Consider the following 27,439-nt stretch of genomic DNA (forward strand, 5'->3'; position numbering starts at 1 on the left):
TCAGTGTTGGGTGGGGTTGCTTGGTTACAGGGATAGGGTGGAGGTGTGGACCTGGGTGGGGTGCTCTTTCCGGGAGCTGGTGCAGACCCGATGGGCCGAATGGCCTCCTTCTGCACTGCAAATTCTATGATTTCTCTGACAGTTGGCAACAGGTTGGAGGTGGATTTGAGACCAGGAAGAAATCAGCCATGATCTGATTGAATGACGGAACAAGCTCAAAGGGCTTAATTGCCTACTCCTGCTCCTAATCCTAATTTCCCAAATATCTGAGTGTTTTATTGAGAGAATATATCCCTGCGTGTGAAGCATCATGTGATGTCTAGTGACGTCGGCAGAGTGTTTTGCATGGGCTTTCAGTTCTCATGGTCAACCTGTGGAACAGTGCTGAAGGCAGTGAAATGTGGAAATATAAATTTTAAGAGATTGATTAAACATTGTTAGCAGATGGTAATGAATTAGGGTAAGACGTATGTGATATTGGGGCCACCCAATGGATGAACATTGATCCTGCATAGACTTTATGTTACAAATAAAATTGGGACATGGGATAAGAGAACCTGGGGCTTATTTTAAGAATGTCTCATGAGTTAGGAGTTGGTAAGGAATTTTCTGGAATATTTTTCCCATAATTGTAATATTTAATATCTATTTAATTCCCTCTCCTCCAGGAGCTAACATCGATAGTGACTGGGAAGGATCACAGTCTTTGGGAGATGGTTTATTGGGCCTGATGGTCTTTGCTAAGCTTTTTGTATATTCATACATTGCCCATGCATTTTTGTTTTAATCCCACCATGTTGATTTAAAGGTCTCACTTTAATTTGATGTCGCCTAAGCCTATTTTGTTCACTTCCTACAGATGATGGGACAGATTTTCATGATACCAGGAGCCATGTGGACGCAGTTATCAGCAAGAAAAATAATACAATGAATAGATTACTGAATGCAGTAAACCAGTTAGCATTGATTGAACCAAGTACGTACTTTTCCAAATATATTTTTCCTTAAGGTACAACAACAATTTTTATTTATGTAGCAACTCTAATATTGTAAGAGAAGTAGGGAAGGGGGAGATTGACTGGAGCTGGTCTCCTATAGTGCAGTGAGGTCAGAAGACTGTGCTATAACTTAGAAATTTTCAAAGTCAATGACTCTGCAAATCAAGTGCAGACATTTTCCAATCTGTAAAATATAAATGTTGCCCCTCTGCCCACAGGATGAATGTGTGCCTTTGATATTCAGCAAATCAATGGTGGAAGTAAAGGGATTATGTGTGGGAAGACTTACTGTACATCAACCATCACTTTGGTGTATGATTGGAGGGCTGTGAAAATGGGCAGAGGACCAGAATAACAGCTCCGCACCCGTTTTCTGGTGCTGCCTGCCCCAGCTGGCACAGAAAAAGTGGAAAATCGCGACCCGAACCTTTGAAATTTGCACTCAATGCCATTATTTTTTATTTGAGTGAAGTGGGAATCTCTGCAATAATGCAAATTTATAAACCAAACTATTGAGATATTTGGTTATTGAATACCATTACTGATATGTAACTAGTGAGGTTTAACATATGCATATTAATATGTCATCATCAATCTCATTTGTATCAGCCTAACATTGTTGGTAGTACAGAGCACACTATGAGCTCACATTTCACACTTTGCAGGCAAGGAGCTGGATTTCACTGCTGCTCACACTGTTGGGTATGTGATGTATGTGAGCAGAAATTGGTATCACTTTACGTTTTCCAGTAGAGTTTTGCAGTGATGCTTTTTAAACTTCAGCTGTTGTGCATCTTCATTGGTGCAAAAGCACCGTTATCAGTAATCCTGAAGCACAATTCAAATAGGTCAAGAAACAGTTCTATGAGCTCACATGTCTGTCACTTGACACTGATGAATGGATTGTACTGTTTCTGCCTGATTGCGTCTCTTATGAGCAGTCAGGCCAGGCTATGGGACATATCTTTGGGTGGGATTTTCCGGCCTTCCTGTCGGTGGGATGCCCCGTCAAAAGTGACGACCCTCGCACCCCACCACAGCGTGTTCCCGGCGGCAGGACGGGGTGAGCCTGACTAAACACTGTAGACATCAGTGGGACTGGAAGATCCCACTGGCAGCCAATGACGAGCTGTCTCCGCTGCCAGAAATCATGCCTCAAGGAGGTTGGGTGGGGAAGCGGAATCCTGTCCTTGTTCCACCGATACCAAAGGTTGATCCAGTTCTGCAGTAATAGAAAATCTGACCCAAGATATTAATGCAATTCTTAATTTTTTATATAAACATTTCAGGTAATAGGAACCAGATGGAGCAATCAAAGCTAACCGCGGAAGAAGCAAGGGATACAGCCGAGATGGTTCTCCAAACTGTCAATGCGATGGATGACTTGGTGAAAGATTGGCCTCAGAATCTTAGCACCTCTGCTGATGATGGAACTGCTTTCAAGACGACAGTGAGGTCAGCTGGCGAAACAGGTACATGACGGTTATGTTGCAGCTCCCATTTAGTTTACCTTCATACTTAGAAAGAACATTTTAAAGAACTTTGCAAAAGTGTGCCCTTACAGACTTTTACCATTTTTTGTTTTTTAAATTTAGAGTACCCAATTCATTTTTTTTTCAATTAAGGGGCAATTTAGCGTGGCCAATCAACCTACCCTGCACTTCTTTGGGCTGTGGGGTGAAACCCACGCAAACACGGGGAGAATGAGCAAATTCCACACGGACAGTGACCCAGAGCCAGGATCGAACCTGGGACCTCGGTGCCGTGAGGCAGCAATGCTAACCACTGCGCCACCGTGCTGCCCTGACTTTTACCATTTTAATGCTCAAACGATTGGCATGTGCCAGCCCCGGGTCTCTGAATTGAATTCAAGCTTGTCTTCTTCTGTCCTAAATTTACCATCCAAAAATTATTTTAGAGAATGTGCATTCAAATGCAGTGATGTTTTCTGAAAAGTTGCAAGTTTTTAAATTAAACTTTATTGAGGTAAAATGGCATAATGGTTACATTACTGGACTTCTGATCCGGCGACATACGTTTATGTCAGACCATAGCGAGTAGAGTTAAAATCCCAAAAGGTTAAGTAAATGTGGAATTTAAAAAATATATCAAAAATGGTAATCATGAAACAACTGGATTGTCATAAAAAAACATCTGGTTCACAAATATCCTTTCGGGAAATAAATCTGTCCAGATCCAGTCTGTTATTTTTGTGACTCCAGAGCCACAGTAATGTGATTAATTCTTAACTGCCCACTGAAATGGTCCAACAAACCAATTAATTGCTTTCGGTAGATGGCCGATGACTCGCTAGCACCTTCCCAAGGGCAATAAGGAATAGGCAATAAACGCTGGTCTTATCAGTGATGCCAACATCTTGTGTAAGAATTTTAAAAATGATGGACTGATATTATAATAGTAGCATTTTTTGGCATTAGTCAAAGAAATAAGGGGATGATAGTATGGAATTCAGGACCTTCTTTAATGGTAATACATGGAAAAATACAAGTAGCCAAGCCAAGCCACTTGCTGGATATAATTTGGTTTCACACTGAAATGCAGAAATAATTCACTTTGGAAGTGATTTGATCCTGTACTTAAAATTTGCCATCGTTTTTGGATTGGTAGGCCACATTTATTTTTTCTCATTCAAGGCGTTGATGATCAAATTTCACTGAGATAAGATTTTGGGCAACATGAAACAAGGATTTCAAAAATATCAATTTCAAAATAATAAATTTCACAAAAGTGTAATAAATAAAAATGCCCATTAAAATGTGCCATGTAGCAAAGTTTGCCAATAAAACTCAACTTTCAGCCTTTCCCGACTCTACCTGATCTCCAGCCATTTCCAGGCCTACCTGACCTACAGTCGCTTGGATGATTTCCCGATCTCCAGCCTCGGTGGCCTTCCCAACATCCAGCCACTCGGTGGCCGGTGCTTTCCTAAACTCGGCTCAATTGTTGGGCATAAATTGCTTCTTGCTTTCCACCCTGTTTATTGTTCATCTCCCGAGTCCTTGCTTGCTTTCCTTCCTCCTGCTTTTCCTCATGGCCTCCCTGCTCCCTCTGCCACCTTGGCCATGTGCTCCTTCAGGGAGGTGCCTGGGCAGCAGGGCGGGCGATAGAGTGCACTGAAAACAAAGGATCTGCCAACCACTTCACAATACTCATTGCTCGTCCAAACAGAGACTTTTTCTCTCCCATATTTTCCACTGATAGGATTGACAGTGAGCCATTCATCTGCAAATTCGGGAGAGAATCAGTCTCTGATTTCCCAAACAGATTCTTGCAGATCTTTCATTCAACTTACCCATAATTTGAAGAGTGAGTCTGTGGGCTGGATATAGGGGCTGGTTTGTGGTCTGTGGGCCGGAGGTTCAACAAGCCTGTATTAAATAAACTTACAATTCATGCACCAATTATAGATTTAAATAGTTATGGTTCTAATCTTACATCAGGAAAATTGAGGCTGCATGGCCATTTTTTTCAGTGCGAGTCACTCCTTCCAATTGCCAGCACAAACAAAGCTTGCCAAAAGAGCTTGGCTTGTTGTACACCTGGCTATAAATGTAAAATTCAGCAAGGCACATTTTCATGCATCTCATAGAATGCTATTTATGAGGCCAATTACCATCTGAACGTTAAAAAAGTTCAAATTTTTCTGTTCGTGAGGCCATGATATTTGCATGTCGAGTTCTGATGCCCAGGTGAGTACCATAAGCTCTACTCTTTAGCATCTTGCCACCTGGTAATAGCAGTGTGTGCTGTCGAGTTGATACCTTTGTTGCATAACAGAAATTATACAAGTAGTTTCCTCCTAGATTAAACAGTTATCACATGCTTGACATATGTGTACAAATGTAGGATGCTCAATGTGGCAGATGCCACCAGATTTGACTTGCAGTTATTTGGCAACAGGTAAGTTTCCTATTGTCCTAACTATTACTTCTATGAGAAAAGCAATTTTTTGCACAGCCCATTGTGCAGCAGTTAATGTAGCCTGCATTGTGGAGGTCTATCCAGCAAAATGAGTCAAAACATATGGCAAAAAATATCAAACAGAACATGATGATATTAAAAAACATAAAAGGAGTAATCAGAAATGTTCATTCTCCCTGTCGGAAGTTTCATTCAGCATGTCAGGTCCCAGGACAGTAATTGTGTCCATTCCAAATGGCTGAGACTCCTGCGGTGGGAAGAAAAATGTTGTGTTGAACGCTTTGTCATTGAAGCTAAATATATCAGTCAGATCGCATTGGTTGGCAATGTGTCTTTTTTTTGCGCCATCTGCTCCTTCTGTTGCAAAAAAAAAATAGTTCCATGATGACACACCCAATTCTGCGTGCACGCCTCCGTGTATGTGAGGATCTGTGACACATTTACATTTCATGTTAAAAGAACATCCCAAGGACTTTTCACAACCCAAGCATATTGCTTTGATTGGCTGTTAATTGTATTTCTTGGGCATGAACGGTGCTCTTATGACTTTAAAAATATGAGCACATGCAGGCTAATAGGATTAAATCAATCTGGAGAGCAAATATGATGTTGTTGCACTACAGTATTCCACATGACTTAATCATTTTTACTAATCAGCTCTTAACGTTTCTTCACATTAAGTACCATAGTAAGCTTTCCATATGTCTCTCTAAATGCCAGTTGTTTCCTGTTATTTACACTGCTTTCCAAGTAAAATTATGCAATGACTAATAATAGGTTAACCAGGGGCCAGTTTAGCTCAGCTGGTTTGTGTTGCAGAGCAAGGCCAACAGCACGGGTTCAATTGCCGTACTGGTTGAGGTTATTCATGAAGGCTCCACCTTCTCAACCCCGCCCCTCGCCTGAGGTGTGGTGATCCTCACGTTATATCACCACCAGTCAGCTCTCCCCCTCAAAGGGGAAAGCAGCCTATGGTCATCTGGTACTATGGTGACTTTACTTTAACAGGTTTTATACTGGCTATTCACTTAGTCATGGCAATAATGGTAAAATAGAAAACAAAAAACCACCCACTTTACATGATATAATCAACACAGAATCTTCATCAACAGCTTCCTCTTGGTAGTTTCCAATCTGTTAAACCATGTAGCTTTTAACTCTTCCATTTTCATTGTGTTTCCAGTGGATAATCTGACAGAAATAGTACCCCAGCTCTTGGACAAACTTCGAATTGTGGAGCTGAAAAAACCAGCAAGCAATATTTCTGCCAGTATTCTGCGAATTCGCGAGCTCATTGCACAGACGAGGAATGTGGCCAGCAAGGTGAGAAAGACCTGCGATGATGAATAGAATATCCGGTTAACTCCTTGATACTCAAACATTTAATATAAGCTAACTTAGACCACATAAAGTGTCTGTCAAATTAGATCAATATGCTTATTCTTCATATTTATTTCAAAGTGTCCTTTGTTGCTAAATACATTCAGAGCACAGACAAATTTACGGACATACGAATTAGGAGCAGGAGGAGGCCACTCGGCCCCTCGAGCCTGCTCTGCCATTCAATAAGATCATGACTGATCTGATTAACCACAAACCCACACTCCCACCTACTCATATAATCTTTCACCCACTTCTTATAAAGAATCTATCTATTTCTGCCTCAAAAATATTTAAAGGGCGGGATTCTCCTGCCTCCCAGCTGCATTATTCCTGTCAGCAGGAGGTGATGCACAGTTAGCTGGTAGTGGGATTCTCTGCTCCCACCTATGACAATGAGTATTCCCACTGAAGTCGCCCAATGCCGCCGGGAAACCGGTGGTGGGAGTGCGCTGCTGGTGGGAATCCTGTCATCACCTAGCGACCAGAGAATTCCAGCCAAGACTGCTTCCACTGCCTTTTGAGGAAGAGAGTTCCAAAGACTCATGGCCCTCTGTTAGAAAAAAATTCTCATCTCTGTCTTTAATGGCCGAACCCTTATTTTTAAAACAGTGACTCCTAGTTCTAGATTCTCCCATAACAGGCAACAGCGTCTTCTCCACATCCACTGTGTCAAAACCCCTCAGGATCTTCTAGTTTCAACCAAGTTACCTGTTCTAAACTCCAGCTGATACAAGCCTAGCATGTCCATCCTTTCCCCATAAAACAACCCACCCATTCCAGGTAGTAATCTAGTAAACCTTTTGCAAATTTGCAATGTCTCAGCGAATAACTTACATGCTGAGAAATGACAGAGAATATCCATAGTGATAGATTACCTATGAATGGAAAAATCTCAGACAGGACACCTGCACTTCTTCAGGGCTGCAGCTCTGTTTACAAATTAATTTCCCATTTTGTCATTTATTGTTTATGGACTCACTGAGTGGCGCAGTCCCAGTTGATGATATGTGACTCGGGCTTCCTGGGGAGCTTTCCACCTGGGGCCTCTGTCCCACCACACATCTTACATGACTGAGCAAGCTGAATTAAAATTCAGCAAACGTTCATCTTGAGCTTTAGTTACCTCATTCAGGGAAGGTGAAATATCAGTAAGAAGAACTGAGCATAATTATATATCCTAAAGTATGCTGTAAGTCTTTTATTTAATTTTGTTCAACTTTCTCCTTCACATGATAGGAATGTTTTGGATAGGAACCTAGCTTGTACTCTGTGACTGACTTGCATAAAGTGGGCTTGATATACCAGGCTGTGTCATTCCTCACATGCCTAATAATAATACAGTTAAGGTTAATATTGGGTTTGTGAATCCCACCCCGTTTAATTAATATGTAACACTAGAGATTGCATCTCCTCTGTCCAGATTTACTGACAGCAGTTAAAGAAACAACTGATTTCCTTGTTTCACTTCAGGTTCAAGTCTCCATGAAATTTGATGGTCAGTCTGCTGTAGAAGTCAATTCAAAATCAAATTTGGAGGAGCTCAAATCGTTTACTTCAATGAGTTTGTACATGCAGGTTCCTTCATTAAGTGAGCAAGGCCAAGCTGCCAATCAAGATAGATTTATCTTGTACCTTGGAAACAAGAATGTAAGGACATGTCAATTTTACTATAAGGAATATGTATGCAATCCAAATTCTGCTCAATAGGCATAATTAACTTTTATGTTTTCAAATGTATTTCTGTTCTTTTCTAGGGAAGGCAAGATTATATTGGTCTAAGTATTAAAAACGACAATTTAGTTTATGTTTACAATCTTGGAAATGGAGATGTTGAGATTCCGTTGAACTCAAAGCCTGTGAGCACTTGGCCAAACTACTTCAATTTAATCAAAATAGAAAGGTAATTGATATCTCTTCTTGGGCAACAGCAATTTTTGGTGTGAGCATCTCAAACTATATGGGTGTGATGCCCCCAAAAGGGTACAAAGTCCCCTCGTGAGCACATTTAGCCGCATGTTTCCCGGCACTTGCAGGCTATTCAATGCTACTCGTGTTGAATAAAGGGCCTGAACGGGGAACTCGCGACAGAGGCTGCACATAGCCCCGAATTTTACAAAGGGTAGCTTCGCTCGCTGGAACTGCCCGTTGTAGCAAGAGATCAGGACACCATTTTTAAATGGCATTCCAATCTCCGAGGGCCACAAATAAAATCACCAACCTCCACCCAGTTCAAACGCAACACGGGAGGATCCCTGGGAGGGTCCCCCACCCCCTCTAACACCCACGGTGGCAACCCTGGCCTAATCGCACACGCACAAAAAATGGCAGCTCTATATGCCTCACTCTAATATGCAGATTTGCCAAAAAGTGATCCAGCCCATTTGGGCGAGATTCTCCTTGCAACGTCTCGCGAGATTGCGTTGAAACAAAATTGATATTCAATATTATAAAATTTGGGTAATTTCTAACAGCTGGATTATCATGGAGGCAGTAAAGCTTAAAATTTATCACCCAATCACTTTCCTAAATGTGCACATCTGAACTACAATGACTGCAGGAACAGGGGCTGGGATTCTCCCGCAACCGCTATACCGGCGCCAAAGAGCGGCGTGAGCCACTCCGGCGTCGGGCCACCCAGCAGGTGCAGAATCCTCCCCATTTCCGGGGGCTAGGCCAGCACTAGAGAGGTTGGTGGCATGCCAACCGGCACCGAAGGGCCTCCGCCGGCCGGCCGGCGCAAGTTGGCGTATGTGCAGGAGTGCCAGCGTGTTATGGCACATGCGCAGAATCGCTGCTGTGATTCCTGCGCATGCACAGGGGGTTTCTTCTCCCCGCCGGCCATTGCGGAGCCTTACACAGGCCGGCGCGGAGGGAAAGAGTGCCCCCACGGCACAGGCCTGCCCGCAGATCGATGGGCCCCGATCGCGGGCCAGGCCACCGTGGGGGCCCCCTCCCGGGGCCGGATCCCCCCCGTGCTCCCCCGGAGAACTCCGCAGGCCGCCCTCAAAGCCAGGTCCCGCCGGTATGGACCTTGTCCATTTCACGCTGGTGGGACTGGCCGAAAACAGGCAGCCGCTCGGCCCATCGGGGCCCAGAGAATCGCCGGGGGGGGGCGCTGCCAATGGCCCCCGACCGGCGCGGTGAAATCCCCGTCCCTGCCAAAAACCGGAGCCAGAGAATTCAGCAGCCGGCGTCGAAGTGGCAGGGCGGGATTTACGCCGCCTCCCAGCGATTCTCCTACCCGGCGGGGGGGTTGGAGAATCCCGCCCAGGGTCTCCTGGCTTTCACTGGTAAGATTCTTTGCCAGCACAGCATGGCCAGAAGATCACGCCCTATGTTTCCAATATTAACTGTCAAACTAATATGGGCAATAGTAAATTAAATTTTATTTTAAGTTTATGTTCAATCCCTTGCTTTTTACAAGACCAGGACTTAAATTTATGGAATTGGGTAGTGCAATGTTAGAGATGTATAGGATTTAAATTCATGTACAGGTACATTTTTATGGGCTGAATCGGTCCGAAGAGAGTTTGGCAAGCAACACATAACAGCACAATGCTGTGTTTTGCTAAAGTCTGCTGCCTTCGTTCCTAGCCAACGTAACTCTTATGAGTGCAGGAGAAGAGCGACTGAAATTGGGCTCGCAAACTCACAGCAGTAATTAGGCCAAGTAAGGCACTTACAGAATTCATTAAGGGCTCGCCTTCCAGTCTTTGCAAATTTACTCAAGGACAGGGAGCCTTCAGGAGCTGTCTAATGTAAAGCAGCTCAAGGGTGAGACAGTAAAGATTAAAATTTACCACCCAATCACTTTCCTAAATGTCCACATGACTGCAATACTATCTACAAGTTGCACAGCAATAACTTGTCAAGGCTTCTTAAGCAGCATCTCCCAATTGCAGGACCTCCAGCAACTAGAAGGCTGGATACATATTGTATCTTACCGAATAAATATTGACCTGGACATATATCACCGTTCCTTCATCATTGGTGAATTAAAAACCTACAGTCAGCTCCCTAACAGCATGGTGGGAGCATCTTCATCTCATAAAAAATGTACCTGCATTTATTGAGCATTTTTTGTAACCTCAGGATAACCCAAAATTCTTACATTAAGTAGGTTGGTTTGAATTGCAGTCACTGTTATAGAATAGGAAACACAGCAGCCAATTCGCACAGGGGATGTCTCCAAATAGCAACGTGGTAATGACTAGATAATCTGTTTTAGTAATATTGATTGATGGATTAATGCTGGCCAAAACACTGGGAGCACTCCCCTGCTTTTCTTCAGATAATGTCAAGAGATAATATACACTTACCTGAGAGATGAGGAGACATTAAAAAAGAGGGTCTGCCACCACCTTCCCAGGCGCAACCAGTGATGGGCAATAAACTGTAATTTTGTCAATATTGCCCAACTGTTGAAAATAAATTAAAAAATATATAAATTGAGTATGGACAATCTCAACTTAATCTCGAGGCCAAAGTAAAACAAGTGCACATAAGAACATAAGAACTCAGAGCAGGAGTAGGCCATCTGGTCCTTCGAACCTGCTCCGCCATTCAATGAGATCATGGCTGATCTTCTGTGGACTCAGCTCCACTTTCCTGCCTGAACACCATAATCCTTTATTCTTCAAAAAACCATCTATCTTTACCTTGAAAACATTTAATGAAGGAGCCTCAACTGCTTCACTGGGCAGGGAATTCCATAGATTCACAACCCTTTGGGTGAAGAAGTTCCTCCTAAACTCAGTCCTAAATCTACTTCCCCTTATTTTGAGGCAATGCCCCCTAGTTCTGCTTTCAACAACCTGCCCGCGTCTATCCTATCTATTCTTTTCATAATTTTATATGTTTCTATAAGATCCTCCCACATCCTTTAAATTCCAATGAGTACAGTCCCAGTCTGCTCAACCTCTCCTCGTAATCCATGTTGGCTTCAATTAAAAATAAATTCGAGCAAAGTGTACATTAGATGGTTGATCCGATCCTGTCCAATAACCTCAATGGTTTGTGTGTTACCAGGAAGGGCTTGTCTAAACCAAATTGCTGTGACTAACTACAAAGTTGCTGTAATTTTGGTGCTTATAATATAGAACTTGTTTGAATAAGCACCAAACAAATGTAATAAATTGTATTTAACAGGGTTGGAATCATTTTGAGTAAAGAATATTTTTAGCTATGAGCATGCCCAATAATTTATCTTCTCATTCTAAATAATTTAGAATGAGTCTGGACTCTGAATATCAACCATGCAGTTATCAAAGCTCAATCCAATCTTGTCCTCATTTCTAACTTAGTCATTGCAAATCAGAACATATGAACAGTTGGTGTAGCTTGAGGGAAGTCATGATCTGTCAGGGCATCATAAATGCTTTCATCTGGGAATCTTGTAGCTAGGAATTTCGAGACATATATATAAGTATGGTCATTTTGAATATATTTATGATTTTGCTTGAAATACCGATGAAGGTGTTATCCCAACAGCATTCACAATATTTCTGCATTTTGTGAACAATTGTTCACCTATTTTGAGCACAGTATGAGTGAGATTTGAGAATGAGAGATGACATTATTGAGACATATAGAATTCTCAGGGGGCTTGACAAGGTAGATGTGAGATGATTTTTTTCCATTGTGGGGGAGTCTAGGACCAGAGGGAAAAGAGTAAGGAGGTTGCCCATTTAAAACAGAGATGAGGAGGAATTTCTTCTCTTGGAGGGTAGTGAATCTATGGAATTCTTTCCCACAGAGGGCTATATGTAGAGTTTGGGTTGCTAAGTATGTTCAAGGCTGAGATAGACCGATTTACAGACTCTCGGCGGTTGTGGCAAGGCCTAAACAACATAACGGGCTACAAAACGAAGCCAAGCAGCATCTCCAGCTATAGTGCATCCCTGCCTGATGAACTCAATGCATTTTATGCTCCGTTCAAGCAGGAAACCAGCAATCCACTGTCGAGTGCCCCAGCAGCCCATAACACCCATATCCACCACCATAGCACCCAAAGTCAAATCAGCCTTCCTGAAAGTGAACCCTCGGAAGGCAACGGTCCTTGGTCATGCTCTCAGACTCTGCACGGACCAGCTGGCAGATGTGTTCATAGACATCTTTAACCTGTCCCTACTCTGTTCCGAGGTGTCCACCTGCTTGAAGAAGACCACTATCATACAGGTGCCAAAGAAGAACCAGGCAACGTGCCTCAATGACTACCGTCCGGTGGCCCTGACTTCAGTCATAATGAAATGCTTCAAGCGGTTCATCATGAAGCGCATCACCTCCATACTCCCAGAACGCCTTGACCCACTGCAATTTGCATACTGCCGCAATCGGTCCACAGCAGACACCATGGCCGGGATTCTCCCCTACCCGGCGGGGCGGGGGGTCCCAGCGGGATGGAGTGGTGTAAACAACTCTGGCGTCGGGCCGCCCCAAGGATTTCTCCGCACCTTCAGGGGCCAAGCCCTAACCTTGAGGGGCTGGCCGCGCCGGAGTGGTTGGCGCCCCACCAGCCGGTGGGAAAGGCGTTTGGCGCCACGCCAGATGGGGCCGAAGGGATTTCGCCTGCCGGCGGACATCCGCGCAAGCGTCGGAGCGTCAGCGGCTGCTGAGGTCATCCCGGCGCATGCGCAGGGGAGGGGGTCACTTCCACATCCACCATCGTGAAGACTATGGCGAACGTGGAAGGAAAAGAGTGCCCCCACGGTACAGGCCCGCCCGCCGTTCGGCCAGATCGCCCCGCGCCCCCCCCAAGACCCTGGAGCCCGCTCCCGTCGCCTGGTCCCGCCGGTAAGGTAGGTGTTTTGATTCCCGCTGGCGGGACCGGCATGACAGCAGCGGGACTTCGGCCCATCGCGGGCCGGAGAATCACTGGGGGGGGGGGGCCCGCCGACAGGCGCGGTGCGAGTCCCGCCCCCACCGAATCTCTGGTGCCAGAGTCTTTGGGAGACAGCGGGGGCGGGATTCTCGCCGACCCCCGGAGATTCTCCGCCCGATGTTCCGGGCCTGACACTCATCCCGAGAGCATCTCGACAAGAATGGGTGGGATTCTCCCATACGGGGGGTCCCGGTGGGACGGAGTGGTGTGAAGCACTCTGGCGTCGGGCCGCCCCAAAGGTGCGGAATCCTTCGCACCTTCAGGGGCTAGGCCAGCGCCGGAATGGTTTGTGCCCCGCCAGCCGGCGTGGAATGCCTTTGGCGCCGCGCCAGCCAGGGCCGAAGGGACTCCGCTGGCCAGCGCAGGTCCGCGCATGAGCGGGAGTGTCAGCGACTGCTGACGTCATCCCCGCACATACGCAGGGGGAATTCACCTTTGCGCCGGCCATCGCAGAGGCTTACACGGCCGGCGCAGAGGAATAGAGTACCCCCACGGCACAAGCCCGCCCGCGGATCGGTGGGCCCCGATTGCGGGGCAGGCCACCGTGGGGGCACCCCCCACGGCTAGATCGCCCTGCACCCCCCCCCCCCCCCCCCCCAGGACCCCGGAACTGGCCCGTGCCGCCAGGTCCAGCCAGTATGGACCTAGTCCAATTTACGTCGGTGGGACCTGCATAGAACGAGCAGGGCTTCGGCCCATCGCGGGCCAGAGAATCGGCGGGGGGGGGGGGGGGCGAGCAGCTGCCGAACGGCGTGGCGTGATTCCCGCCCCCGCCAATTCTCCAGTGCCGGAGAATTCAGCAGCCGGCGTGGGCGGGATTCACGCCGCCCTCCGGCGCTTCTCCGACCAGGCGGGGGGTCGGAGAATCCCGCCCAAGGACTCCGGCATCGGACTCCCATTTATTGACTATAGTTCTGCCTTCAACACCATAATCCCAACCAAGCTCATATCAAAGCTCCGAAACCAAGGACTTGGCTCCTCACTCTGCAACTGGATTCTCGACTTTCTGACCCACAGACCACAATCGCTAAGGATAAACAACACCTCCTCCACAATAGTCCTCAATACTGGAGCCCTGCAAGGCTGCGTACATAGCCCCCTAGTATACTCCCTGTACACACACAGCTGCCTGGTAAAATTTGATTCCAACTCCATCTACAAGTTTGCTGATGACATGACCATAGTGGGCCGGATCTCAAATAATGATGAGTCAGAGTACAGGAAGGAGATAGAGAACCTAGTGGAGTGGTACAGCGACCTCAGTGCCAGCAAAGCTAATGAGCTGGTCATTGACTTCAGGAAGCAAAGTACTGTCAGCATCAACGGGGCCGAGGTGAAGATGGTTAGAAGTTTCAAATTCCTCGAGGTACACATCTCCAAAAATCTGTCCTGTTCCACCCACTTCGACGATACCACCAAGAAAGCACAACAGCGCCTATACTTCCTCAGGAAACTAAAGAAATTCAGCATGTCCACATTAACTCTTACCAACTTTTACAGATGCACCATAGAACATAGAACATACAGTGCAGAAGGAGGCCATTCGGCCCATCGAGTCTGCATCGACCCACTTAAGCCCTCACTTGCCCTCACTTCCACCCTATCCCCGTAACCCAATAGTCCCTCCTAACCTTTTTGGACACTAAGGGCAATTTAGAATGGCCAGTCCACCTAACATGCACGTCTTTGGACTATGGGAGGAAACCGGAGCACCTGGAGGAAACCCACGCAGCCACGGGGCGAACGTGCAGACTCCGCACAGACAGTGACCCAGCAGGGAATCGAATCTGGGACCCTGGCGCTGTGAAGTCACAGTGCTAGCTACGTGTGCTACCGTGCTGTCCCGATAGAAAGTATCCTATCTGGCGGCATCACAGCTTGCTATGACAACTGCTCGGCCCAAGACCACAAGAAACTTCAGGGAGTCTTGAACACAGACCAGTCCATCACACAAACCTGCCTCCCGTCCATTGATTCCATCTACACCTCCCGCTGCCTGGGGAAATTGGGCAGCATAATCAAAGACACCTCCCACACGGCTTACTCACTCTTCCAACTTCTTCCATTGGGCAGGAGATACAAAAGTCTGAGAACACTCTCGAACAGACTCAAAAACAGCTTCTTCGCTGCTGTTACCAGACTCATAAAAGACCCTCTTATGGACAGACCTCATTAACTATACACCTGTATGCTTCACCCGATACCGGTGTTATGTAGTTACATTTTGTACTTTGTGTTTCCTTATTATGTATTTTCTTTTCCTTTCATGTACTTAATTATCTGTTAAGCTGTCGCAGGAAAATACTTTTCACTGTACCTCGGTACGCGTGACAATAAACAAAATCTAAAATCCAAATATTACATTTAAAATGATAATTTATCTGTTTGAACCTCTGTTCAGTGGTTGACAGAAACTTTCAATAGCTAATTCTTCATTGACGAGACTTTCAACTTTCTGAATTGACCAAACCAAAGAGGAAGAATATTGACATGGCTTTTGCTGTTTGTTTCCTTTCCGATAGAGTTGGCAGGCATGGAAAAATACAGTTAACTGTACCTAGCCCAGGTAGCACAGCGGAGCAAAAATTCATCCAGAAAGGAGCAGCTGAAGGCAATGATTCTCTGCTGGATTTGGAAGCTGATAACATGGTTTTCTATGTTGGAGGAGTACCTGCAGATTTCCAGGTATGCTCGGCTGAGCCAATTCTCATGGTGCATTTTGCTGCACTTTTTCCTTTTAAAGATTTTAGCATTTCACAACTTTCACATGCTTGGCCTATATGTGAACTTCCAACCATTGTGTCCAAAACTGCAGTTTAATTGCTTTGGCACCGTTTGTTATTCCAGTCAAATTATAACCAGGTAGAATTCAAAAATAATTATTGTAGACCTCCGGCGCGGGGTTCTGTGATCATGAGGCTAAGTGTTGATGCCATCGGAAACGCCGTTGTGTTTCTCGATGGCGTCAACACGGCCTCAGGATCAGCAATTCTGGGCCCTACAGGAGGCCAGCACGGCAGCGGAGGAGTTCACGCCACTCCAGCTGCTGATCCTGTCAGGAACTGGGCACCGCGGGATCCGCGCATGCGAAGTGGCACCGGTGCCAACACGCGCATGCTCAGTGGCTCCCTTCAATGCGCTGGCCCCGACGCAATATGGCGCATGGCTACAGGGGCCGGAGCGGAAGTAAGGAGGCCCCCAACCAGAGAGGCTGGCCCGCTGATTGGTGGGCCCCGATCGTGGGCCAGGCCACATTGGAGACCCCCCCTGGGGTTGGACCCCCCCTGGGGTTGGACCCCCCTCCCCCACAGCCCCCCCCCTCGCGACCCTTCTACGCCGAGTTCCCACCAGCTGAGAGCAGGTGTGGACAGTGCCGGCGGGACTCGGCTTTATTATGACGGCTGCTCGGCCCATCCAGGGCTGGGAATCGGCAGGGGGGCTGTGTAGAGCAGCCCTTGACCGGCACCACGCCAACCACACCGGCGCCAATGGTGCCTGTTCTTCGCTCTGCGAAAAACCGCGTGCCGGTGTCGGGGCGACGTGGCGCGATTCGCGCCGGTCGCGGGGATTCGCCGGCCCGGCCCCGGGCTGAGAGAATCCGCCCCCTATTTTTCCTCCAACCACTGAACTGTTTCTCCTCTATTCTCTCCTCTTACAGGGCAATTATACTCTCAGTTTCTGAGATGGAGTGCCTTATTGCAAACATAGTACTCATTGATTGACTGAAAACAGATTAAATACTATCACTGCAATAAGTACATTTAGCAGCAGACTATTGCTGCTCAAATCGTCTGATTAGAAGCCAGTAGAAGCCTATTAGAAGCAGACTTCCCTTATACTGGGGAGGCCAAATGCACACTGGGTGACCACTTTAAACAACACCTCCATTCAATCTGGAAGCATCACTTCGACATCTTAGACTATTTGAATCACTTTAGTGCTGAAGCAGGCCATTCAGCTCATCGAGTCTGCACCGACCCTCTGAAAGTGCACCCTACCTAGGCCCACACACCCCCTCCCTCCCCCACCTATCCCCATAACCCATTAGCCCCACCTAAATATTTCTGGGCATTAAGGGACAATTTAGCATGCCCAATCCACCTGACCTGCACATCTTTGGACTGTGGGAGGAAACCGGAGCACCCGGAGGAAACCCATGCAGACATGGGGAGACATGCAAACTCCACACAGTCACCCAAGGTGGAATCGAACCCGGGTTTCTGGCACCGTGAAGCAGCAATGCTAACCACTATGCCACCATGCCACCCCTAATCTTTCAATTAGGGGCTTTACAGCCTTCTGGACTCAACATTGATTTCAACAACTTTAGACCATGAATCATGTCCTCTATTTTGTACTTTTTTCCCCCTCAAGTGCCATTGTTTGTATGATTTGCTTTCAGACAACACTGACCTTTATTCTGCTATTAACACCTACGCTGGACCAATGCTTTGTTTCTTTACTACTCTCATTCCCATTCTCTTTGGCTTGTCTTCCATGTGATTTTATTAATTTAATCCCATCCGCCCTATAACCTACCCCGATGTTCCCTTTTTGCTCCACCTTACCCTGCCCCCTTTTGCAATCGCATAAAACCCATTACATTTCTTCCTGCCTTCAGTTCCAAAGAAGAGACATATTATACTCGAAGCATTAACTCTTTCTCAAGCGACAGATGGTGCCAGACCTTCTGGGTTTTCAAGCACTTTCTGATTTTATTTCAGATTTCCAGTGTCTGCAGTGCTTATATTTTTTCATCTTGTTTATAATGCTTATTCTGCATAATTTTTGATGGTGCTCGGAGTTGTTTCAACAAACTTCCACTTTCTTGAGGCATATTAACCGGGTTTCTGTTTTTTGAATATTTGAATTGCGATATCTGGAGAGTTTTTTTTCTGATTTCTTTGTCACAGCTCCCTGCCAGTTTAAACCTCCCTGGATTTGTTGGCTGCATTGAACTGGCCTCACTGAATGATGACATAATAAGCCTCTACAACTTCAAACAGACTCACAAACTGAACACAACAGTGGACCGGCCCTGCACAAGGTAAACAGACCATTACATCTGTCACACTTTGGCAAACATATTATTTTCATTTTGTAACACCAGGAACAACATTTTCAGTTTGTTGTGGGTCAGGATCAGAGGTTGCCAGACCCAGAACCTCGTGTGATTGACCGTCAGGCCAGTACACACAAATCATTTTTAAAGAGGCCGGGTCAGGGTTGGAATATCTACTTGCTACTTGTGGGCAGGTAGACAATTAAGACCCCTCTCCCTTGCAGAAGGGATTTACAATCAGCATGCAGGCTTTGCACATCAGGCTAGTGCATTCCAATGCATCCTGGGTTATTGCATTCCAATGCATCAAGGCAATGTCGCAGCAGGAAAGGCAGAGAAAATGATTAGTCCCGCCTGCAGCTCTCATGGCCACAGCTGCAGAGGCTGGCCGTGGAAGTTTTGCTCCTCCACAATCACGCCAGGCAGCTGTGGTCAATTGAAAGAAAAGCTGGCCTTCGGAGGGTTCATCTATATTGGGGCACCCTCTCTCTCTCCATCCAAATCAGCATCTTTCACCTCAGATAGTGGGGTTGCCAATGTGTCAGTGCTGGAATCCCTTCCATAAGCCCTCCAATCTTGGGAGCTTGTCTTAAGTAGGGTGAGCCTGCTCCCTGCTATTAATTGATTGGCATTTTTAAAGTTGAGGTTGGTATATAAGACCAAGGTCCAATTTAATCAATCATTATCTTATAATAAGGTATAGTTTGCTCCACTAATAGTCAAATTGGTGAATAGTCTAGCTGCACAGACCAGGAGGTCCAGATTCGGTTCCCAATTAGTTGATATTGGCTCAAGTGGCATTAAGGTTCTGGCATTTGGTTTCAGTCCCTTTCCTTCATTGTTAAGGTGCTTGTCACTCGCGGGCTACTCCCAATATCCCCACCCCGTGCTATCACCGTCTTCCTTACAGCCCGCACCTGGTCTCTGTCTCTTCAATAGGTTGTGTGCTCACCTCTCTGACAAGGAGTGAAAACAAAGGGTTGAAAGTTACAAGTTAGATATTGCTTGTGTGGTAAGGTGAGAAGAACAACATTTCTGGAGGGTGGCTGTCTGTCTGCAAGGGGGGTAATGAGGTGAATGTGCTCTTCAGATCGATATGTGAGGAGGTGGCTGGAGAGGAAGGAATGAGTGGAGCTGCAAGGTGTGTTGTTCTGAGTCATGCAGTTCAGGAAATGCTGTGCAAGTCAGAGTGTGTGATTTGGCAGCTGAAAGTGTTATGCCACTGATCTTTCCCATCCTCTTGCTGCACTGTCTCGAGATTGGGAGGATCACACTTTGGCTGCTGACTTCCTCCGCGACCTCCCTCATGCATGCTTGGTTGGAGAGGTTGTTCTTCTGGGAGTTCCCCTCAAAACAGCCTCTCAAATCCTTCCAGATAAGAGTGAGAGACTTGGGGAGCAGCCATCCCAGGTCTCCTCTCCAGACCTTTTATTGCTGCAGCCTTAATACTATTCACTCCACGTGATATCAAGAGACGGCTGAAGGCACTGGATCACTGGATACTACAAAGGCTATGGGCCCGGAGAATATTCCGGCAATAGTACTGAAGATGTGAGCTCCAGAACTTGCCGCACCCTTCGCCAAGCTGTTTCAATACAGCTACAACACTGGCATCTACCTGCCAAAGAGGAGGATTGGCCAGGTACGTCCTGTACACAAGAAAGAGGACAAATCCAAACCAACCAATTACCGCCCTATCAGTCTACTCTCCATCATCAGCAAAGTGATGGAAGGTGTCATTAACAGTGCTATAAAACGGCACTTACTCAGCAATAAACTGCTCACGGATGCTCAGTTTGGGTTCCGCCAGGGTCACTCAACTCCTGACCTCATTACAGCCTTGATTCAAACATGGACTATAGAGTTAAATGCCAGAGATGAGGTGAGAGTGACTGCCCTTGACATCAAGGCAGCATTTGACTGAGTATGGCATCAAGGAGCCTGAGCTAAACTGGAGTCAATGGGAATCAGGGGGAGAACTTTCCGCTGGTTGGAGTCATACCTGGCACAAAGGAAAATGGTCGTGGTGGTTTGAGGTCAAGCATCTCAACTCCAGGACATCTCTGCAGGAGTTCCTCAGGGTAAAGACCGAGGCCCAACCATCTTCAGTTGCTTCATCAATTACTTTTCTTCCATCACAAGATCAGAAGCGGATGACTGCACAATGTTCAGCACCATTTGCGACTCCTCAGATAATGAAGCAGTCCATGTCCAAATGCAGCAAGATCTGGACAATATCCAAGCTTGGGCTGACAAGTGGCAAATTACATCCGCGCCACACAAGTGCCAGGCAATGACCATCTTCTACAAGAGAGGATCTAACCACTGCCCCTTAATATTCAATGACATTACCATTGCTGAATCTCCCACAATCAACATCCTGGGGGTTACCATTGATCATAAACTGAACGGGATTAGCCATATTAATGCTGTGGCCACCAGGGCAGGTGAAAGGCTAGGAATCCTACGGTGAGAAACTCACATCCTGCCCTCCCCCCCCCCCCCCCCCCCCCCCCCGCCCCCGCCTCAAAGCCTGTCCATCTACAAGGCACAAGTCAGGAGTGTAATGGAATATTCTCCACTTACCTGGATGAGTGCAGCTCCAACACTCAAGAAGCTCAACACCAACCAGGACAAAGTAATCCAGTTGATTGCTATCCCTTCCACAAACATTGAAACACTCCACCATCGACAAACAGTGGCAGCCGTGTGTACCATCTGCAAGATGCACTGCAGTAACTCCCCGAGGTTCCTTAGACAGCACCTTCCAAACCCACGACCACTACCATCTAGAAGGACAAGAGCAGCAGATACCTGGGAACCCCATCACCTGGAAGCTCCCCTCCAAGTCACTCACCACCCTAACTTGGAAATATATCACCGCTCCTTCACTGTCGCTGGGGCAAAATCCTGGAACTCCCTCCCGAATAGCTGAAGGACAGCAGCTGTTCAAGAAGGCAACTCATCACCACTTTCTGCAGGGAAACTAGGGATGGGCAATAAATGCTGGCCTAACCAGCGACGCCCACATCCCGTAAATAAATTTTTTAAAATTAAAAATCCATATCCATTTAATTAGCAATCCTTACTCAATCCTTCCTCTGGCACATGTGTTGCATGATCCTGCCCATCCTCAATGGCAGCTAAGACAATACAGAAGCAGGATGCTACTGTCATGGCTGAATTAAAGAGCCCCATAAAAACCCGCTCCATCACTATTCTGGGGCGGAATTCTCCGACCCTCCCCCCCCCCCCCCCCCCCCCAAGCCGGGTCGGAGAATCGCCCGGGGCCGGTGTCAATCCCGCCCCGCCGTGTCCCGAATTCTCCGCCCCCCCCGAGCTTCGGTGGGGGCAGAAATTGCACCACGCTGGTCGACGGGCCCCCCGCGGCGATTCTCCGGCCCGCGATGGGCTGAAGTCGCGCGGCTGACGGGCCTTTCCGGCCAGCATTGTTTAAACCACCTCTGGTGCCGGCGGGATTGGCGGCGCGGGCGGGCACCGGGGTCCACGGGGGGGGGGGGGGGGGTGGGGGGGGGCGATCTGGCCCTGGGGGGTGCCCCCACGGTGGCCTGGCCCGCGATCGGGCCCACCGGCCCACGGCGGGCGGGCCTGTGCCGTGGGGACACTCTTTTTCTTCCGCCCCCACCATGACCTTCACCATGGCAGGGGCAGAAGAGACCTCCCTCCCCTGCGCATGCGCCGTGTATGACGTCAGCAGCCACTGACGCTCCGGCGCATGCGCGGACTTCCACCGGCTGCCGAAGGCCTTTCGGCCCCAGTTGGCGGGGCGCCATAGGCCGTTCGCACCAGCCGGTGGAGCGGAAACCACTCCGGCGCGGGCCTAACTCCTAAAGGTGCGGAGAATTCTGGCGGGGCGAGGGGTCCAGGCGGGACGGAGTGGCATGAACCACTCCGGTGTCGGGCCTCCCCAAAGGTGCGGAGAATTCACGCCACTCCGTCCCGCCTCAACCACACGCCCCGCCGGGCAGGGGAGAATCCCGGCCCAGGTTCCCAACCCAGTTCCACCTCCATAGACTAAAATTTAAAATTTTATCCTGCCCATTTCAGTAAAGCTTTTAAAATCTGATTGACCGAAGAGCTTGCTTACCCTTCTCGCACAGGTTCCTGATCCCCTTTCGAAGGTGCCTTGTTGAAATAGAACTCTTAGTGCACCTCCCCACCCCACCCCCACCCCCAAAGCCTACTAAAGGCTATGGCTGTGAGTCGTGAAACTCATTTGTCATTAATTCGTGGCACAGAATGCAGGTCCAGGTAAGAACAGTTATCAGATTTGGTTATGAATACTCCACAGTCGGGTCAGATGGGGATCGATTTGTTCAACTGGATGGTACAATTCTTGAGGAACTTGACAAGGTAAATGTTGAGAGGATGCTTCCCCTTGTTGGAGAGTCTAGAGCTAGGGGGTACAGTTTCAAAATAAAATTTCTCCTATTTAAGATGGAGATAAGGAGGAATTTCAGATCAGCCATGATCTTAGTGACTGGTGGAACAGGCTCGAGGGGCTGAATGGCCTACTAGAACATAGAACATAGAACGATACAGCGCAGTACAGGCCCTTCGGCCCTCGATGTTGCACCGACATGGAAAAAATCTAAAGGCCATCTAACCTACACTATGCCCTTATCATCCATATGCTTATCCAATAAATTTTTAAATGCCCTCAATGTTGGCATGTTCACTACTGTTGCAGGTAGGGCATTCCACGGCCTCACCACTCTTTGCGTAAAAAACCCACCTCTGACCTCTGTCCTATATCTATTACCCCTCAATTTAAGGCTATGTCCCCTCGTGTTAGCCACCTCCATCCGCGGGAGAAGGCTCTCGCTGTCCACCCTATCTAACCCTCTGATCATTTTGTATGCCTCTATTAAGTCACCTCTTAACCTTCTTCTCTCTAACGAAAACAACCTCAAGTCCATCAGCCTTTCCTCATAAGATTTTCCCTCCATACCAGGCAACATCCTGGTAAATCTCCTCTGCACCCGTTCCAAAGCTTCCACGTCCTTCCTATAATGAGGCGACCAGAACTGTACGCAATACTCCAAATGCGGCCGTACTAGAGTTTTGTACAACTGCAACATGACCTCATGGCTCCGGAACTCAATCCCTCTACCAATAAAGGCCAACACACCATAGGCCTTCTTCACAACCCTATCAACCTGGGTGGCAACTTTCAGGGATCTATGTACATGGACACCGAGATCCCTCTGCTCATCCACACTACCAAGAATTTTACCATTAGCCAAATATTCCGCATTTCTGTTATTCTTTCCAAAGTGAATCACCTCACACTTCTCCACATTAAACTCCATTTGCCACCTCTCAGCCCAGCTCTGCAGCCTATCTATGTCCCTCTGTAACCTGCAACATCCTTCCGCACTGTCTACAACTCCACCGACTTTAGTGTCGTCTGCAAATTTACTCACCCATCCTTCTGCGCCCTCCTCTAGGTCATTTATAAAAATGACAAACAGCAACGGCCCCAGAACAGATCCTTGTGGTACGCCACTCGTAACTGAACTCCATTCTGAACATTTCCCATCAACTACCACTCTCTGTCTTCTTTCAACTAGCCAATTTCTGATCCACATCTCTAAATCACCCTCAATCCCCAGCCTCCGTATTTTCTGCAATAGACGACCGTGGGGAACCTTATCAAACGCTTTACTGAAATCCATATACACCACATCAACTGCTCTACCCTCGTCTACCTGTTCAGTCACCTTCTCAAAGAACTCGATAAGGTTTGTGAGGCATGACCTACCCTTCACAAAACCATGCTGACTGTCCCTAATCATATTATTCCTATCTAGATGATTATAAATCGTATCTTTTATAATCCTCTCCAAGACTTTACCCACCACAGACGTTAGGCTCACCGGCCTATAGTTACCGGGGTTATCTCTACTCCCCTTCTTGAACAAAGGGACCACATTTGCTATCCTCCAGTCCTCTGGCACTATTCCTGTAGCCAATGATGACCTAAAAATCAAAGCCAAAGGCTCAGCAATCTCTTCCCTGGCTTCCCAGAGAATCCTAGGATAAATCCCATCCGGCCCCGGGGACTTATCTATTTTCACCTTGTCCAGAATTGCCAACACTTCTTCCCTACGCACCTCAATGCCATCTATTCTATTAGCCTGGGTCTCAGCATTCTCCTCCACAATATTATCTTTTTCTTGAGTGAATACTGACGAAAAGTATCCTGCTCCTGTTTCTTATGTCCTTATGTAAGACATCAAGTAAAGAAGGTGGTGACATCGTGGTATTGTCAATGTACTCATATTCCAGAGACCCAGGGTAATCATTTTAAGGAAGGAAATCTGCTGTCCTTACCTAGTCCAGCCTACTGTACTATGTGATTCCAGAACCACATTGTGGTTGATTTTTAAATGCACTCTAAAAAAGGGCAGTTAAAGATGGGCAATATTTGCTGGCCTAGCCAGTGACACCCACATCCCATGAACAAATAAACAAAAGAAAAATAACCTTCAGTAGAGGAGATTGGCCAGCAAAACTGCAAGATATTAATGTGTTAATGTATGTACTCACTGTACCGACCCAATTACTAAGTAGTTTAGTTGCTTGGAAAATTATTCCCACATTGTCAAGCAGGAAATTCATCAGCTATGTTAATAATATTCTTAAGGAACTAATTATTCAGTCAGAGCTTAAACATCACATTTTATTGGCATCCATGGCTCCGCTAAAGTAGCAAAAGACCCTTTCCAGCCATTCTGTCTTGTCAGTTTCAAATCAATTCCACGCAATTACAATTTGTCGAGCTGCCGTTTCTGTGCACTTTAAGGATGTTGCGTCATCTGGCCAAAATCTCTTGCAGAAAAGGAATTATCTAGGCTTTGATAGTCATGCAAGAAAACCCAGCTGGTGCAAAATGTTTTTGTGTTACGGATATGACTGAAAACACTCAGTCTAATGGATAATTAAGCATTAATTATCAATGAATTGCAATAGAAAATGGGGTGATGATGTAATATTCTAGTGTTACAGCATTTTGAGCAATGGAATGTACAGCGTGGAATCAATCCTACAGCTTCCACATAATTGATACCCAGTTGGCTCAGACTTCGAGGAAGATACTTTCCCACAGAAAGAGAAAAATAAATTGAAGAATAAATCACTCCAAGTTAAATTTCATCCCTGGGATTTTGACTAAAGAATGAGATTGGCTCAGCCCTCATAGTGAAGTACTACATGGCAGTCAAAGGTATTAAAAATAACCAATCAAAAATTATCAATAATTAATAATCTTTATTGTCACAAGTAGGCTTGATTTATCACTGCTATGATGTTACTGTGAAAAGCCCCGAGTCACCACATTCCTAAGTCTGTTCGGGTACACGGAGGGAGAATTCAGAATGTCCAAATTACCTAACAGCACGGGCGTGATTCACCGCTGCCCACGACGGGTCGGAGAATAGCGGGAGGGCCTTCCCGACAATTTTCACGGCCTCCCGCTATTCTCCCCCCCCCCGCTCCGGCCGCCCCCCGACACGAATCGCTGCTCGCCGTTTTTTACGGCGAACAGCGACTCTCCGCAGACCGATGGGCCGAATACCGCGGAGTTTACGGCCGTTTTCACGGCCGCGATCACACCTGCTTTCAGCGTTCGTGAAAACGGCCACAAAGTGCCCGTCCTGGACAACCATGGCACCGATTGGCACGGCCGTGCCAAGGGTGGCATGGGCCTGCGATCGGTGGGCACCGATCGCGGGCAGCGGGTCCAATACCCCCGCACTATTTGTTCTTCCGCCGCCCCGCAGGATCAGTCCGCGGGGCGGCTGAGGGGCATGACGGCCCACGCGTGATGACATGCGCGGCTGACGTCATCGTGCGCGTCAGCCGGCGTGACTCTTGGCGGGCGGAGTTAGCGACGTTCGCTAACTCCGCGTCACCGTGACTCCCCCGGCCCCGATACTAGCGCCGCCCGGGGGGAGAATCGGGTCCCGGGACGGAGCTCTGAGGCTGGCATGAAACACGGCCAGTTTCACGGCACGCCGGATTTGCGGAGAATCGCGCCTCACATCTTTCAGGACTTGTGGGAGGAAACCGAAGCACCCGGAGGAAACCCACGTAGGCACGGGGAGAACGTGCAGACATTGATCCAAGCCAGGAAATGTACCTGGGACCCTGGAGCTGTGAAGCAACAGTGCTAACCACTGAGCTACCGTGTCGCCCATTATTTAAAATAATTTATTTAAATAATAAAATAATTATTTAAAATAATTTAAACATCAGTATCCTTCAAATAATGAAATAGGATACCTAACAAATAGTTTTAAATGATACACGTTGAAGACAATGGCCCATTATTTACAGGGTGACAGAGTGGAGGCAGGGACACACATTTTTGAGGGTGGAAATGGAAGGTCCCTTCCAAGGTCCCTTGAGCATTTAATTTTCTCTGTTGCCCACCTGGCCTCGAATGATTGAGAGCCAACTGTCACATGGGAAAACCAGCCACACATAAGGGGCTGGTTTAGCACAGGGCAAAATAGCTGGCTTTTAAAGCAGACCAAAGCAGGCCAGCAGCACGGTTCAATTCCCGCACCAGCCTCCCCGAACAGGTGCTGGAATGTGGTGACTAGGGGCTTTTCACAGTAACTTCATTGAAGCCTACTTGTGACAATAAGCAATTTTCATTTTTCATATAGCAATCCAAAATGATTGGGGCATGGTGGAGTGGGGGGCGGTGAATGTTAGGGAGGTGGGGGTGGTGTCCAGGAATGAATTGTGCATGGGATACTACAGAAAAGAGACAAGCAAGGAAAATACATAGCAGTGAGCTGTCAGAAGCTGACAGAGGGGAGGGAGGCAGAGGGAGCATCTGGAGATTTTGGGTGGGGGAGGTACCAGTCTGACGTTTGCGACCATAGATTTGATTGATGGACTGGACAAATCCCTCATGCTTTTCCTGGCAGACAGGCAGTACTTTTTAAAAAACTTCCCTTTGGCTGCTAAGATTCCCGAGCCATCCGGTGTGAAGTTTAAATGGCTACCAAAATCTGAGGAAGAGCCTCCTTATAATAATATTCACAGCCCCGCTACTTCAGATCATGCACCCACAAATCCGCCATGATTAAGCTAGCATTAGGAGCGTTTGCAATGTATTTCACATGTCAATTTAATGCA

General features: G+C 47.2%; 1 protein-coding gene across 1 annotated transcript in view; it reads left to right on the plus strand.

Annotated features, from left to right (window-relative positions):
• The window catches only part of lama4 (laminin, alpha 4), a 214,094-nt gene that overhangs the window by 117,741 nt on the left and 68,914 nt on the right, over window positions 1-27,439 (plus strand). The window contains exons 18-24 of the mRNA XM_038799653.1: window positions 860-976; window positions 2,288-2,470; window positions 6,124-6,263; window positions 7,794-7,970; window positions 8,078-8,223; window positions 15,726-15,888; window positions 18,117-18,250. Of these exons, the coding sequence (XP_038655581.1) occupies window positions 860-976; window positions 2,288-2,470; window positions 6,124-6,263; window positions 7,794-7,970; window positions 8,078-8,223; window positions 15,726-15,888; window positions 18,117-18,250 (1,060 nt within the window). The remainder of the gene's footprint in view (window positions 1-859; window positions 977-2,287; window positions 2,471-6,123; window positions 6,264-7,793; window positions 7,971-8,077; window positions 8,224-15,725; window positions 15,889-18,116; window positions 18,251-27,439) is intronic.

This window comes from Scyliorhinus canicula, chromosome 6 (assembly GCF_902713615.1).
Source record: "Scyliorhinus canicula chromosome 6, sScyCan1.1, whole genome shotgun sequence".
In the NCBI taxonomy this organism is placed as follows: domain Eukaryota; kingdom Metazoa; phylum Chordata; class Chondrichthyes; order Carcharhiniformes; family Scyliorhinidae; genus Scyliorhinus; species Scyliorhinus canicula.